This window comes from Ostrinia furnacalis, unplaced genomic scaffold (genome assembly GCF_004193835.3).
Source record: "Ostrinia furnacalis isolate ACB-3 unplaced genomic scaffold, ASM419383v2 OfSCF4536, whole genome shotgun sequence".
Lineage (NCBI taxonomy): Eukaryota > Metazoa > Arthropoda > Insecta > Lepidoptera > Crambidae > Ostrinia > Ostrinia furnacalis.
The window spans coordinates 67,193-80,612 of record NW_021134775.1 but is presented as its reverse complement, the minus strand read 5'-3'; the positions used below and the strand labels follow the sequence as shown (position 1 = coordinate 80,612).

Sequence of the window (13,420 nt, the reverse complement as noted above, 5' to 3'; positions counted from 1 at the left end):
GTGACGTCACATAAAAATGTTGCCAGAATGAGTAGGCTGACCAAACATTATCTATCTCTTTTTTCATACGTCACCATGGGTAAGTTACAAAGAGATAAACAGTGTTTGTCATTAATGTGTCGATATGATATGTATTTTTGTATACTTACCTCAAAATGTTAGGCGAATTAGGCTACTTCAGGAAAAAAAATATATTAGGCGATTTAGGCTACTCGGTAGGAAAAATTAGGCGAATTGAGTTAGCTGATATCTGGCAACCCTGGTTTTATGTCATGTATATTTTTTTCGCAATGTTTTTGTCAACAATCATGATCTAATCTATTTTTGCAATGTTTTCCGAGGTGTATTTGGATAAATAACAAGCTAAAAATGAAAAAAACATCGTCACAAAGAACAATAATATTGTTTGCACCAATATCACTTCGTGACAGTGTTTCATGACGGAGTTTAAGAAGTGTTCAAATTACAGTAACCTAAAAATCCTTAAAAATGCATTCAATAAGGCAGCAAGTAATTAAAAATCCTCTAAAATACTTTCGAATTCTTAACAATCTTCAAAAGAAGCATAACTTATATCCCAGTCCTGTGTATTACTACGCTACAAGTATAGACATCGATGCTTTTACCAGTGACTTGATTGAAAGGTTTAAAGATAGACAAGCCATTACAGTAACTAATTTGCAGAATATTTCTATACGTCACTTCATGGATGATAGCAACAAGATTAAAGATGTGTCCAAAATGTCCATTGAAGATGTTCAAAATCTAATTTTGCATCTCATGTCCAAGAATAAAGATAGCCAAGTAGATCAGATACTGAAAGATTGTCTTACGGCTCAAATGTTTATCGGAGAGCCAACGCTAAAGTTGTTATTCAGACATTACAGTGGATTGGGCAGGACGGACATGGTAGAAATGTTGCAAACATATTGCTTGAAAGGCGACAGAATATTGTACAAAAGACATGGCCAATATTTGCATTATCTAGCCAAGGCGCAATGTATGAAAGGCAATTCTGATAAAGGTTTGTCAATACTGAAGCAGTGTTACGAAAACAACACACAGTTACGAAGTCGCTATCGAATAATTTTTAAAGAATTGATACATGATTCTGTTATGAATAGATCGGAAGCGTCGCTAGTAATTTTTAGGAAATACATATTTGAATTCAGTGAAAGGTTTAGTGATCATTATCCGTTAGTGTGCTTTTGGCATAGTTGTTGGTCAAGTAGTTGGTTTTCTGACCAAATGTTAGCTGATGAGTTATTAGAATCATCTAAGACCCTTCGAGGTATAATTCAAGACAGGTAAGGCTACTTTTGTCTTTCTGTTTGATTTAAAACTTACACTGTAGTGAAAACCGATTAAAAAAATATATTTTATACCTTTCAGATCAACAGCATTCAGTATTACCATACTTCGAGAAGATTATAACGAAGATGCTGTTCTACGGCTACTCCAGAAGCTGCTGAAGTTTGAAATGATGGACGCTTATGTCAAAGTGCTGCAAGTCCTATTTAACTTTAAGTGTAAGTATAATAAAAAAGATTTATTTATAGTAAATGTAATTTAGGAAAGACTAGGGTCATAAAAAATATACTAAAAATCAAAAAGAGGAAAATATACAGTAACACCAAATTATGCATAATAAACTTTCTCATTCATTGTTTACCAACTTCATAAAGGTAATGCAATATTGTATGCGTTATACAATATTGCATTAATTACAAAACATTATTATGCAACAGTAATTGCTGCTGCTTACAATAGGTATTCTGAAGTTAGGGTTGCCAAGTCCAAAAACACAAAAACCAGACTTGGTGACCAATTCTAAAGCTATACACACTTTTTTAATAGCGACTTGTAACATACCTCATGGGTGATTACTATCAACTATCATATTCGAATCGGTAGCCCAACATTCTGATTGGCGCATGTGAGCTCGATATTATTCTGTGGCTCGTCTTTCGACTGGCGCGGCACATGAAAAGCCGGACTAAAGCCGGATAGACCGGACTAAAGCCGGACAGGCCAGACTAAAGCTGGAAAGGCCGGACTTAAGCCGGACAGGCCGGATTTAAGCCGGACAGGCTGGACCAAAGCTGGAAAGGCCGGACAGGACGGACTGAAGCCAAATAGGCCGGACTAAAACCGGACACCTAGCAACCCTATCTGCAGTGCCAATCGTTTGCCCTAATGACACTTGACGTTGCTGTCCTATTTGCTGACCTTATCACGAACGGACGATAAAGTCCTGACTGGGCAAACGTGTTTGTCTTGAGTTTTAAATATTTTATAATGTTCATACTATTTTAGAAGAAGGTCTATTAGTTTAGCTCAATAAAACATGGATGCTTTAAGAAACTGATTTTGATGTAACTAATTTAAAGGCGCGCGCGCACGTTTGACTTTTGTCACCGTGACAGTATGTCTCTCTAAGAGAAATATATCAATCTGTATTACACCTTTATAAAGAGAAAAAAAGAGACCCAATGTCACGGTGACAGAATTCACCCGTGAGCGCGCGCCGTTACGAGTATTTTACCTTAAAGTTCCCTTAATTTATTTCAAGTCCGATTAGTCGGACGAAGCGGAATTGCGATTCCTTGTAGTCTGATTAATCGAACCAACAGGAAAAAAACGTTCACGTGGTCCGATTAGTCGGAAAAAGCAGTCTGACCACGTGTTCAGAGGGTGTATTATGATTAAGTAAGTATGTCCTATGGCTGAGATGATGATGATGTATTATGATTTATTTTAAAACAACTGTAAGCTACTTACTTCTTGATTTATGATGCCGTTGGTAATAGTTCCTGAGTGGCAACCTCGAACTGGGAGACGTAGTGTAGTTAGGCCTCCAACTTAGAGGACCGACGATGCAGTGATGGCCGCGGGAACTATTTAGATGCGGGTAGCACAGAACATCGTAGAAATCCTTTAGGAGGCCTTTAGTTCAAACGAACGAATGACTTCCTAAGTCATATTATTTTGCGTTTAACGACGTTTCAATCTAATTCACGAAATATTTTTTATTTTCAACACAATTTGTTTGATTTCAGTAAGACAACGCGATATACGCGGCTGCGCAGAAATCATGAGAAACTGTGAAGTTCTCGGTGTGAAACTACCCTCAGACCAGCAAGGCAGGTACATAAAGATGCTCATTCACGGCATTTCGCCTATAGAATCGAAGCCGGCTGACAAACCGACCTCTAAAAACTTCAAACTTAAGTTCTAGACGTAGTTTTTTTAATGTACCTAGTAGACATTTTTTGTAAATAAAATTATTTATTATAAATTTTTGACTTTTTGTTGTATCAGTCAAATGCGTGCGGGTACGTCGTTGTAGACAAATACAAAAACATTTTTTTCGGACCTAACATAGAATTGGGATAGTTTTCGATTGGGTACCGTCTGATTCCGTATACAAATTCGAATAAAATTCGATATGTCTGCAAGGAGTCTAGAATATGCGGTCTTTTAATTTATTTCATTTACACAGTTGTTCAACACTTGACACGAACGACGCGATGCGGTAATTTGGAAAATTGATTGTTGATTTTTTACTACAAAATTGCGAACTTATTTAAGTATTTACTCAGCTGAAAAGATACCCCCCCAGACTGCAGTCTTTCGGTTGATAGTTTGATCGGGCTGTTATATAATCACTAAGAACATGAAGTACGTACCTACACTACTGTAGTGTGTACTACTCCGTTGGTCGATTCTTCATACCAATTGGACACCGCACAAACTACCCACTTTTAGCCCGCCGATATACTTTGATCGGCTTTCAATTTGTATGAAGAATCAACGGTCTAGTCTGTTTATTTGATCACCTGGTTTTGATCACCCAGGTGATCAAAGTGAACTCTGAAAATTATTATAAAACTTATAAAACGCACCTCCTTTGAATAGTCAACATGTCCAATTGTTGTACTTACCTACATATTGTTTTGTAACATTTTTGATATTTTCTAAAAAGGAAACTAAAATATCCTTTTAAAGGCGCAGGATGCAGGCCGCTGCCAACCGTGCGATGTGAAAGTCATTGGGGGAGGCCTATGATCAGCAGTGGACGTCCTGTGGCTGAAATGGCGATGACGATGAAACTAAAATAACAATTAAACTGGAGTCCACTTTGACCACCCAGGTCATCTTATCCATGGGTGATCAAAGGACACCAAATTGTCGCTTGGAGTCCAATTTGATCACCTGGGTGATCAAAGCCATGTGATCAAAGTGGAATAGCCCGATCAACCGATACCAAATCGGTGTAATGTGCACACTTCCATGCATGTGCATAAGTCCTACTGATTTACAGTCCGACGCAACTATCGGCCGACTAAAAGTTTGCGGGGTGTCATAGAAGACAACCAAACTGTCTGCTGACTAAAAAGTCTAGTCTGAGGAAGTCTTAAGTCAACGAATTTACCTACTTGCTTCTTCCAATGTCAGTAAGCCGATCTCGTGTAACCTAGTGGTGTCTATGCCCTGAAGTCCAGGTTATTCATCTTTATACGCCTAATCTACGCCAAATTTGGTCAACAATTGACCTTTCAACTTTAATTATCTAAACTAATTCAAGTATTACGGTTCCGTTATCAATTTGTAAACATTTTGGCCGGTCGTTTGTGAACCTATTTAATACTTAGTTTAGGATAACGAGCGTTTCCTTGTTGTAATTATGTTACTGTTTATTTATATCTGATTAATTGTTATTGTACACGTATCTTTTAAACGTGCCTTCTGTCTACACGCGTGTCTTTGTTGAGAAGATATCTCATAACGATTTCTTAAGTTCATGTTGGTTGTTATGGTAGCTTTGTTGCTACATGGAACTACTAAAAACCGCATTAAAATCCGTTGCGTAGTTTTAAAGATCTAAGCTAAGCGTACAAAGGGACAGACAGCCTAATGCGACTTTGTTTTACCTATGTATAACTATGTAGTGAATCTTATTTCTCTGTCCCAGCGCTGCGACTTCTATGTAGTTAGGCTCTGTAGCTTGATACCTCATCTAAATTCAGTGTTTAGGAAAGAAGGTAGGTATATGTCTACCTAATAATTCCTTAATTAAAACGTATGTTATCTCAACTAAATAAGTACTTTAGGGAATCGAACCCCCAGTCATTAATATTTTGTCTTAAATAATTTGTGATACTTAAAACTCAAACGCGCGATTCAATAGAAATCTTATATTTATTGAGATTTTTCGGTAACTAATACAGGTAACGTTATTATTAACACTTAGAAATAAATAGGCAATGTCAAAAACGCGTTATCTCGTTCTCTTTAGGCTTTACTTCGGCAGGAGGGGGGGCAGGCTCGGCGGCGTCTCTTCTGTTCAGGGCGATCAGAGTTCTGAAACAAAAACATTCTCTGTTATTGCACTAGTAGATATTGTTGGGGCCTTATACTATCACTAGCTTTCCGCCCGCGGCTTCGCCCGCGTGATATTTAGTTTGTCACAGATCTTTATAAATTGAGGCCGTCGTCAGCGCAAAAGCCACATTATTCAAAATTTATTCAAAACCTAATAAATTTTGATGCTAAAGCGGCCTATCCCTAGTTCACCCTTAATTAAGAGATGGGGCGTTGTAAACATTCTTTTTGCGCGCATTATTTTTGCCTACGAAGCAGTATAAAAGTGGCCTAACCAAGTTTAGGCTCCATAGTTATATGTTAAGCTTAGCCCACTTTTGCGCTGACGGCCTCAATTATAGCCTATATGTTAATCTGGGTTATAAACAATAATACTGTAAAGTTTCATCAAAATATTATTTATATAATATTTTGAATATATTGTAACTGTATGTTTCCCAAAAAATAAATAAATAAATCCGTTCAGTAGTTTTTGCGTGAAAGAGTAACAAACATCCAGACATCCAAACTTTCGCATTTATAATAATTAGTAGGAAGTAGGATTTACTGGGTTATTAATTCCATTTTTTGCCACTCGACGTTCAGAATTATTTGAATTTATCATACAACTGAGAAAACTTATCAGGTTTCTAAGTGAAAATAATTAAATCAACAAACAGTGTTGGAGTCTTTCAAACTCTGTAAGGCTGGGTAAGCTGGGTTGCACCATCTTACTTTAACTTATAACAAACGTCAAAATCTGTCAAACTCCATCCAAAAACATCGGTTATCTTATAGTTACGGTTAAAGTTAGACGGTGCAACTTAGCCTAAGACTCATGGAATCATTGATTTAACAAACAAATTGCGTCGAGGAACGAAAATGTATATTTTTTTGTGCACATTTCCCAAATTAAATCAAAAGACGATCAGCATTGGTCAGAAAAAAGTTTCTTAGTGGCCAGAAGTTTACGCAAGGAGTTTGACCGCAAGCGGATTCAAAAATGCTTAATTACAAGAACAAAATTAATTTGTATGAAAAGAACGTTTATTTTTTCGGATTTTTTTTCCGGAAAAGCATTAAACATTTCTCTTCATTCCTTTTATGAACCGTCTCCGGACTTCATGGAATAGGTTAACTTACTGTTTCTGTTTTTTATATGGCCAAATTCGTTTTGATGATACCAGCACATTTAGCGACATATATTTTAATTTTAATAGACTATTATTTCAAGATCGAAATCACTTATACCACGTACATTAAGTGCTCTCAATCGTTTCCTGGACCAAAACCCAAAATGTGACGTATTTGCAGAGGGGTGGAGTACGTTACTAGCAGAATGTTTGGGTTACTGTGAAAAAAATCGCATCTGATTTATGTACTTTTCCTAAATTAAGTTAAGTTAAATTGTTTTTAATTACCTAAATGTTATTCTGAGCTTTGTTACGTCTTGTTTGAATAGTGTAATTGGTACTACCGTTCTATTCATGAATAAATAAATAAATAAATAAATAAATAAATTATTGATTATTTACGAGTATTAGGAAATAATACAACAGTGTAAGTGCAATCGGAGTAAACTACACTGCATCGCAGGGTGACATGATCTGACTTCTCACCCTTCTAGCGATTAGTTACGTCAACAATTATGTCACTTATCTGCAGTCTCCTTTCACTGTATCTATTCTAGTATTATTATACTATACCTACCTATTATTGCTATAACTTAACAACTAGTCGATAAATCTAAATCTAGTACGCTCGATTCGATCAATCAAGTTCGTAAAAAGAATCGATGAGAATTTTTCAGAACTAAGTATCGAGGCATTTCGGAACATCACCAAATATTTTAGTTATTTTTAGTTACATTATCATCATAGTGGGTTCAAAAACCAGGTTCCTGGACAGTTTTTGATAGTTTTTAGATTGGGCCAATGAACATAAGATAGAAAACAATTTTATTTAACACTGTTCCTGCGAAATCATTCTCAATAGGTTAGGTATGCATGTTTGATATAAAATAAGTAGGCCACGACGATATACTTTAAAATTGATAAATAGTTAAGGGAGAGTCCGCTAATTTGGACCAGTTTTTTTCAATCCCATTTTACACATAGTTTTCTTTTGTTTTTGCTAATGTCCATGGTATATAATAAAAGATACATTATTCAACTTACTATTTCATAAGTATTAATTAACATGATTGTTGTATATTTAGCACAAATCAACAAAGTACGAGTTCAGAGCTTCGGTCCAATTTAGCCAACCGGTTCGATAATTTGTACCACAGGGTTACTAAATTGGATTGGATTTCAATAAATTTCAAGCCTTTAAAAAAACTATGGCAAAATATTATACGATACATTCTTAACAAATTAGGAAACGAAGAGGAACAGTGGTTAATAACATAGACAATCGATATTGTTTTACACGTTACTTATCACGATTTTGAGTACAAGTTTTGTAATTCCAATTATCGTAACGCACACTTGTACCTAATCTACTTTGCCAGTCTTTTGCTTTCATTTATTGTTAGTCAAACATAACTACGCTATTATAACTTCAAAATATGATTTACTAAAAAAAATTCAAAATCCTTTAGTAAAGTTCCATACAACTTGATGAGGTACAATTTAGCCGACTAGGTGATAGTGCTTTTAAAAAATCGTTAAAAAATATAGCTTATAAATACCGAAAAATGTTTCAAATAATTGTAATCCACACTAATTTACGCTTCTAAATAATATATTAGAAACACCCTGTGATTAAATTTAACAAAATTACAATCTAAACATGTATTGTCAAAAGTTACTTGAAAACAATGAAAAAATACTTTTCAAAATAAAACACACGTGTTTGTTGTCACGGCAAAAACCACATGGCCGATATTAATTGATTTTAGTTGTGTATCGCTGAGTGTTGCAATTACAGACATTCAATAAATACTTTACGAAATATGAGGGTGGTACAATTTACCCGGCGGTACAATATACCGAACTCTCCCCTATATTTATATGGAACAAAAACTAGATTTTGCCTTAACCTTATCACTATTACAAACCGTATCCACATAGGTTTAGCCACTTTAGGCTGAGTTGCACCATCTTCTTTAACTTTGACAAACGTCAAAAAGCTGTCAAACTCCATACAAAAACACCGGTTATCGTTAAAGTTACGGTCAAAGTTAGGTAGTGCAACTCAGCCTTAGAGATTGAACGGTCGTATAGAAAAACAGTGTTTAGTTTAAATATTAGTTACTATAGTAACTTGGAAAAGATAATAATGTTTGAGCTCAGAGGTTAATTACACCGGAATCAGATTTTACCCTGTTCTAATAACTTGAGATTAAAAGTGTAATTAAAATGAAACAAGCTTCGTGGGTTTCTTCAATCTTGCCTGCAGTTCATTTTGGTTTAGATTAATAATTTAATATAAATAACTAAAAGTTATCCGAAAACTTATTAAAAACGTAAGAAGGTACTTAGTACAGTAGACAGTGCAACAAATTGTAATATTTCTGTCGCAAAATCGCTGCTATTACAAATGATTAAGGTAGGTTATTGTTTCTCTTGATGTGCCGTCGTCCTAAGAAAACTTAACAATCAGATTTAGGGAAACAATGCACTAACAAAATTTTGTCTATTCATCTAAAATCATGGTTTAGGGAAAATTGGTTTGGTTTTCAATAGATACAAAAACTTACTACCGAAGTACTTCTTCTTGTAGTCATGACAAATAAACAATATTTTTAAAAAGATAAGAGTAGGCGCACACCGTTGATTTTTAGTTGGCCGATACTTGTGCCCAATTTTAATTTGTATGAAAATCGGCCAAATCGAATCGGCGTAGTGTGCGCACTCCCATACATGCCCATACTGATCAACTGCCCGACTAAACTATCGGCCGACGAAAAATCAACGGTGTGCGCCTACTCTAAGTCGGCATTATTTAAAAAAGTATCATCATCCTAAATCCTTTTAGTGATATGACAATACAGGTAAATGCTCTGTGAATCATAGGTAGACACTTATTAATGTTTATTTACGTACCTACTGTGATTTAAAAAAAACCAATTGATTTGACAGACGTGGACTTTACTGCCGTATTTGCTTAGTGATTGAATGAGTATGAAAAACCCTAAAAATGGCGTGACTCTCAAGTCTCAAAGTCTGACACCTTAAATTGTTTGGGTGAACAGATTAAGGCTCTATCATAAAACGATACACAAATTGTGACTAGCGGCCGCCCGCGACTTCGCACGCGTGGATCTCGTTTTTCCCCTTGGGGGTGGAGTTTCATAAAATCCGTTCTTAGTGAGCACCTACGTTCAAAAGGAATGATGCAAATTTTGCTCCCCGTGCAAAATTTGAGATTCCTAGCACTTGTAATAGTTTCTGAGATTTCGTGAATAAATGAGTGAGTCAATCATCAGTCAGTGACCTTTCGCTTTTATAATAGATTCGAGTAGGTTGATGAAGGGAAGTTGGTCTTAAATGTGGAATTTAAAATTTTAAACCAAATAGGCTTGACACACGACAGGAGGTAGATATTGTTAATTTGTTATCGACTTTTCTGTTACCTAAGTATAAGTAATTATTGATTTTTGAAATTCACAAATACAGACACTGCTTTATCACCATCATCAACATCGACTGCAGGAGCCTCTCTAATTCACCAGAAGTAAAAGAAGGATTTGGTCTACTTTCCCCACCTAAATTATTTTGCGACAGTTTATCAAACCAAATTAGTTTATTTTAAGTTTCCGCTTTCCACACCCAAGGTTTTGTTTGTCAATTTACATGGTGCTACCGCAACCATGTCTCGAAATAACCATAGGGTTTGTATGGTAAGGCCAAAGGTATAGCAAATAGAAATTATCGGTTCAAGGTATTTAGAAATCGATCATTGACAGAACGGTAAGGGCAAGCTCTCGGTTGACCGCAAGGTCTTTTTTTGTCTGCATTTTGTAATGCGAGTCATTAGAACCGCTACTTGGGAAACGTGAAAAAATGCAATTGGCTATGTGAGGCTGGGCTGTGTGATGCAGAATAGAATCGGCAAAAAATATCAACAAAGTTCTATAAATAAGAGCCTAATTTTATATGAAAACGAAGATGAAGTACTTATTAGAAATCTAATGCCCCGACTCTTATAGTTATGGTCACATCCGGAGTAGTATCTTTGATGGATCTTCTAATAATAGTTCCTGTACCTATGGTCCTTTACTAAGCTTTTGCGGTTCTGGTCTTTAATTTCTTCAAATAAATCATAAATTGAATAACGCGGAAAAAAGATGGGGAATTGTGTAATGCAATCGTATTCATTTGACAATTAAAAACGTACGATAAAATCTGCATAAAAAGGCGTTTGACAGAATATAACGTACATACGTTTTGAACTGTCAAATGAATACGATTGCATTACACAATTACACAGCCGATAACTCTTGACGATTGACTTGAAAAACTCTTGACAATGTAACAGGAGACGGATTATGCAGTATTGTAAAAATACTAAGTAATTTTAGCTATAACTGTTCTGTTCGTATTTTGTGCATCTTATTTCAGGCATTCCTCTGTTTTGTTCAGATTTCGTTCGCCATTAATCTCGTGCAAAAAATATCTTTGTCTTATTTCCAAATCTGAGTAGGTAGGTAGTGGACTACAGACGTTGATCCTTTGAATATGTAAATGTCTGATCCGACCTTAAGTATTAAGGATTAGGAGACGAGCCACGCCCTCAGTAAATAAATGTGCCTTTATTTATTTATTTATTTAAGGATAGTACACAGCACAATATCAATCTGTATCTAATAACAATGTTTTTTAGTAGATTTTGTAGGCCAATTATGACTTTACATCAGTCTTTACAATATTTCAAGGGCTTTAAGTATGTAGCCATCTGTCAACTAGGTATGTAATAAATGAGATAATTCTGGTTGCATTTTTTGCGTTTACTATTTTATTACAATTCTTTGTGACCAGTCTGTTTCCTACCGCATAGATCTTCCAGATACCTTAATGGAAATGACGTATTATCTTTGTTACTTTTTTATCTATTTTTATATTTAGCCCTCTCACTTAAAGCACAAAAGTCTGTAAATTACTGAGATGACAGCTATAGAGAAATGGCACTGGAGAATAGCTCCACTGCGTTGAGTAATCTTCAGTACATGTCTATGCATTCCTAGCATTTCTTAACGATTCTAATTCATATTCTTTAAGGCTATTTTCATGTCACATACAATGTCCTAAAAGCTTGTCCTACCTTATGGTAAACGTAGTGGTCTTCAGAAAAAATATTAAGCAGATAAAGCCTGGTCCGTGAGCACGTAGAATATTGTCCAATGACCCCAAGCTACCCATCCTTATCGCTCGCGCGTAATTATATTGCTATCGCAACTGTGCGACGGGCGCCCGCAGTGAGTGTGCGAGCACGACAACAACATAATTACGCGCGAGCGATAAGGATGGCCAGCTTGGGGTCATTGGACAAAATTCTACGTGCTCACGGACCAGGCTTTAGTTAATAATATATTAAAGTATTTATACTCACATCAATATACCTATAGCGGGGACAGCCAGCGCAGCACTGATGAGGTAGAACGCCCCAGCGAAGGTCGACAGAGTGCTGAGGTACACCTTGCTGTATACCGGCGAGTATATCACAGGCACCAGTGCTTCGGAGATGCTGATTAGAGAGCTAGTTTTGCCTGTAACAGAAGGAGTTAAGGTTCAAATTCGTTGTACTTGAAATCTACTAAGCTGGATAACTCGGGTTAACGTTCACCAGTACCTATGCTCAGAAAGAAGTACACTGATGGAGTTTTAGTGGATAGGATAGGTCCTTCTTGGAGAGTCCTACATAACCCGCCTGACCAAAGCGGCGGGTTTGCAATCTAATGCATAATTACCATCTAAAAAAAAATCTTCTACGCTATGGATTTTGCGACCATCTGTTAAGAGATAAGTTTAAGAACCTTGAAAAGTCCAGGAAGAATCGAACCCATAACCTTTCGCTTGCCAAGCGACTAAGCTGCTTCGACCATTGAGCTACGGTACTACACTCGGCATCAAATAAATCGCACCTCCCGCAACAAGCACTTCTCAAACGTATGCATCCCCACTTTCCACCAACATTGGTTCCATTTGAAAGCCTAGTTCTGAACTTCATTTCATTAAAGGAAAGGTTTTTACCCCAAAAATGTGTTTTTAGAAGCAAATTTTATGGCTATAAAACTGTTAAATTGGGATTAATCGCTACCCATCTGTTAAAAAGGACATGTACCTAATATCATTATTTGGTTTTATAAACACAAAAATTGGTCTGATTGTTCCCAGAGGTGAGCCCCAAGTGAGGCCTTTTTTCAAGTCACATTTATGGTACCTGTTAAGTGTATATAAAAAAAAAATTTCTTTAAGTTTATTTATTGGGCTTTCAAATAACACCAATATTGTTGGGGCACCATGATTGTGTCAGAAGAAAATTTTTAAAGTTCGCGTCGCGGAAGGTGTGGTTTATTTGATGTTGAGTCTAATACTTATTCTGTGCCTACGGTGATATTGGGTAAAGCTGTCGAACTTTAAAATAGATTAAGTAGCATGAGGTAATCTATTTTGAGAGAGATTGAAAAAGTTGTGTTATCCGATTGAGAGCGTCGACATTTAGCAGGATTTTTTTACTATCTTTACAGGATTTTATTTATTGTTTATGGAATAAATGACTATGACTATGACTCATACGATAAGAAAAAGTTTAAATTGTTTACTTTCTTTTTTTATGTAGTTGCTTAATCTAATATGTAAGTGCATTTATTTTGGAAGGTTAAGAGGAGAATGGACACAACCATTTCCCATCAACTTCTACATCAATTTACCTACATAATGATAGTACATTTAAAAAACATATTTTTCTAATAATTCTAATATCTCACCACACTTGCTAGGTGAGTTTTAGAACAAGTTTCTATAACAAAAGGTCGTGCTTATTTATTTGCTAAAAATATATTTAATAGAGTCAAAAAAGCCAAGCCTGCAAGTTTTATTATTACTCACGC

General features: G+C 35.8%; 2 protein-coding genes across 3 annotated transcripts in view; one reads left to right on the top strand and one right to left on the bottom strand.

The window, feature by feature from the left end:
• Positions 1 to 273: 273 nt before the first annotated feature.
• On the top strand, positions 274 to 3,251 carry LOC114359652 (uncharacterized). The gene is made up of 3 exons (XM_028314124.1): positions 274 to 1,307; positions 1,393 to 1,529; positions 3,060 to 3,251. The coding sequence occupies exons 1-3, from the start codon at positions 490 to 492 to the stop codon at positions 3,236 to 3,238; spliced, it is 1,134 nt and encodes a 377-aa protein (XP_028169925.1). The 5' UTR covers positions 274 to 489; the 3' UTR covers positions 3,239 to 3,251.
• Positions 3,252 to 5,183: 1,932 nt separating this feature from the next.
• Positions 5,184 to 13,420, bottom strand: part of LOC114359650 (proton-coupled folate transporter) — a 41,320-nt gene continuing 33,083 nt past the window's right edge. For both annotated transcript variants that reach the window (XM_028314119.1, XM_028314120.1), the window contains exons 4-5: positions 11,920 to 12,076; positions 5,184 to 5,364 (exon numbers count right to left, since the gene is read on the bottom strand). In XM_028314119.1, the coding sequence (XP_028169920.1) occupies positions 5,271 to 5,364; positions 11,920 to 12,076 (251 nt within the window). In that variant the 3' untranslated portion in view covers positions 5,184 to 5,270. The remainder of the gene's footprint in view (positions 5,365 to 11,919; positions 12,077 to 13,420) is intronic.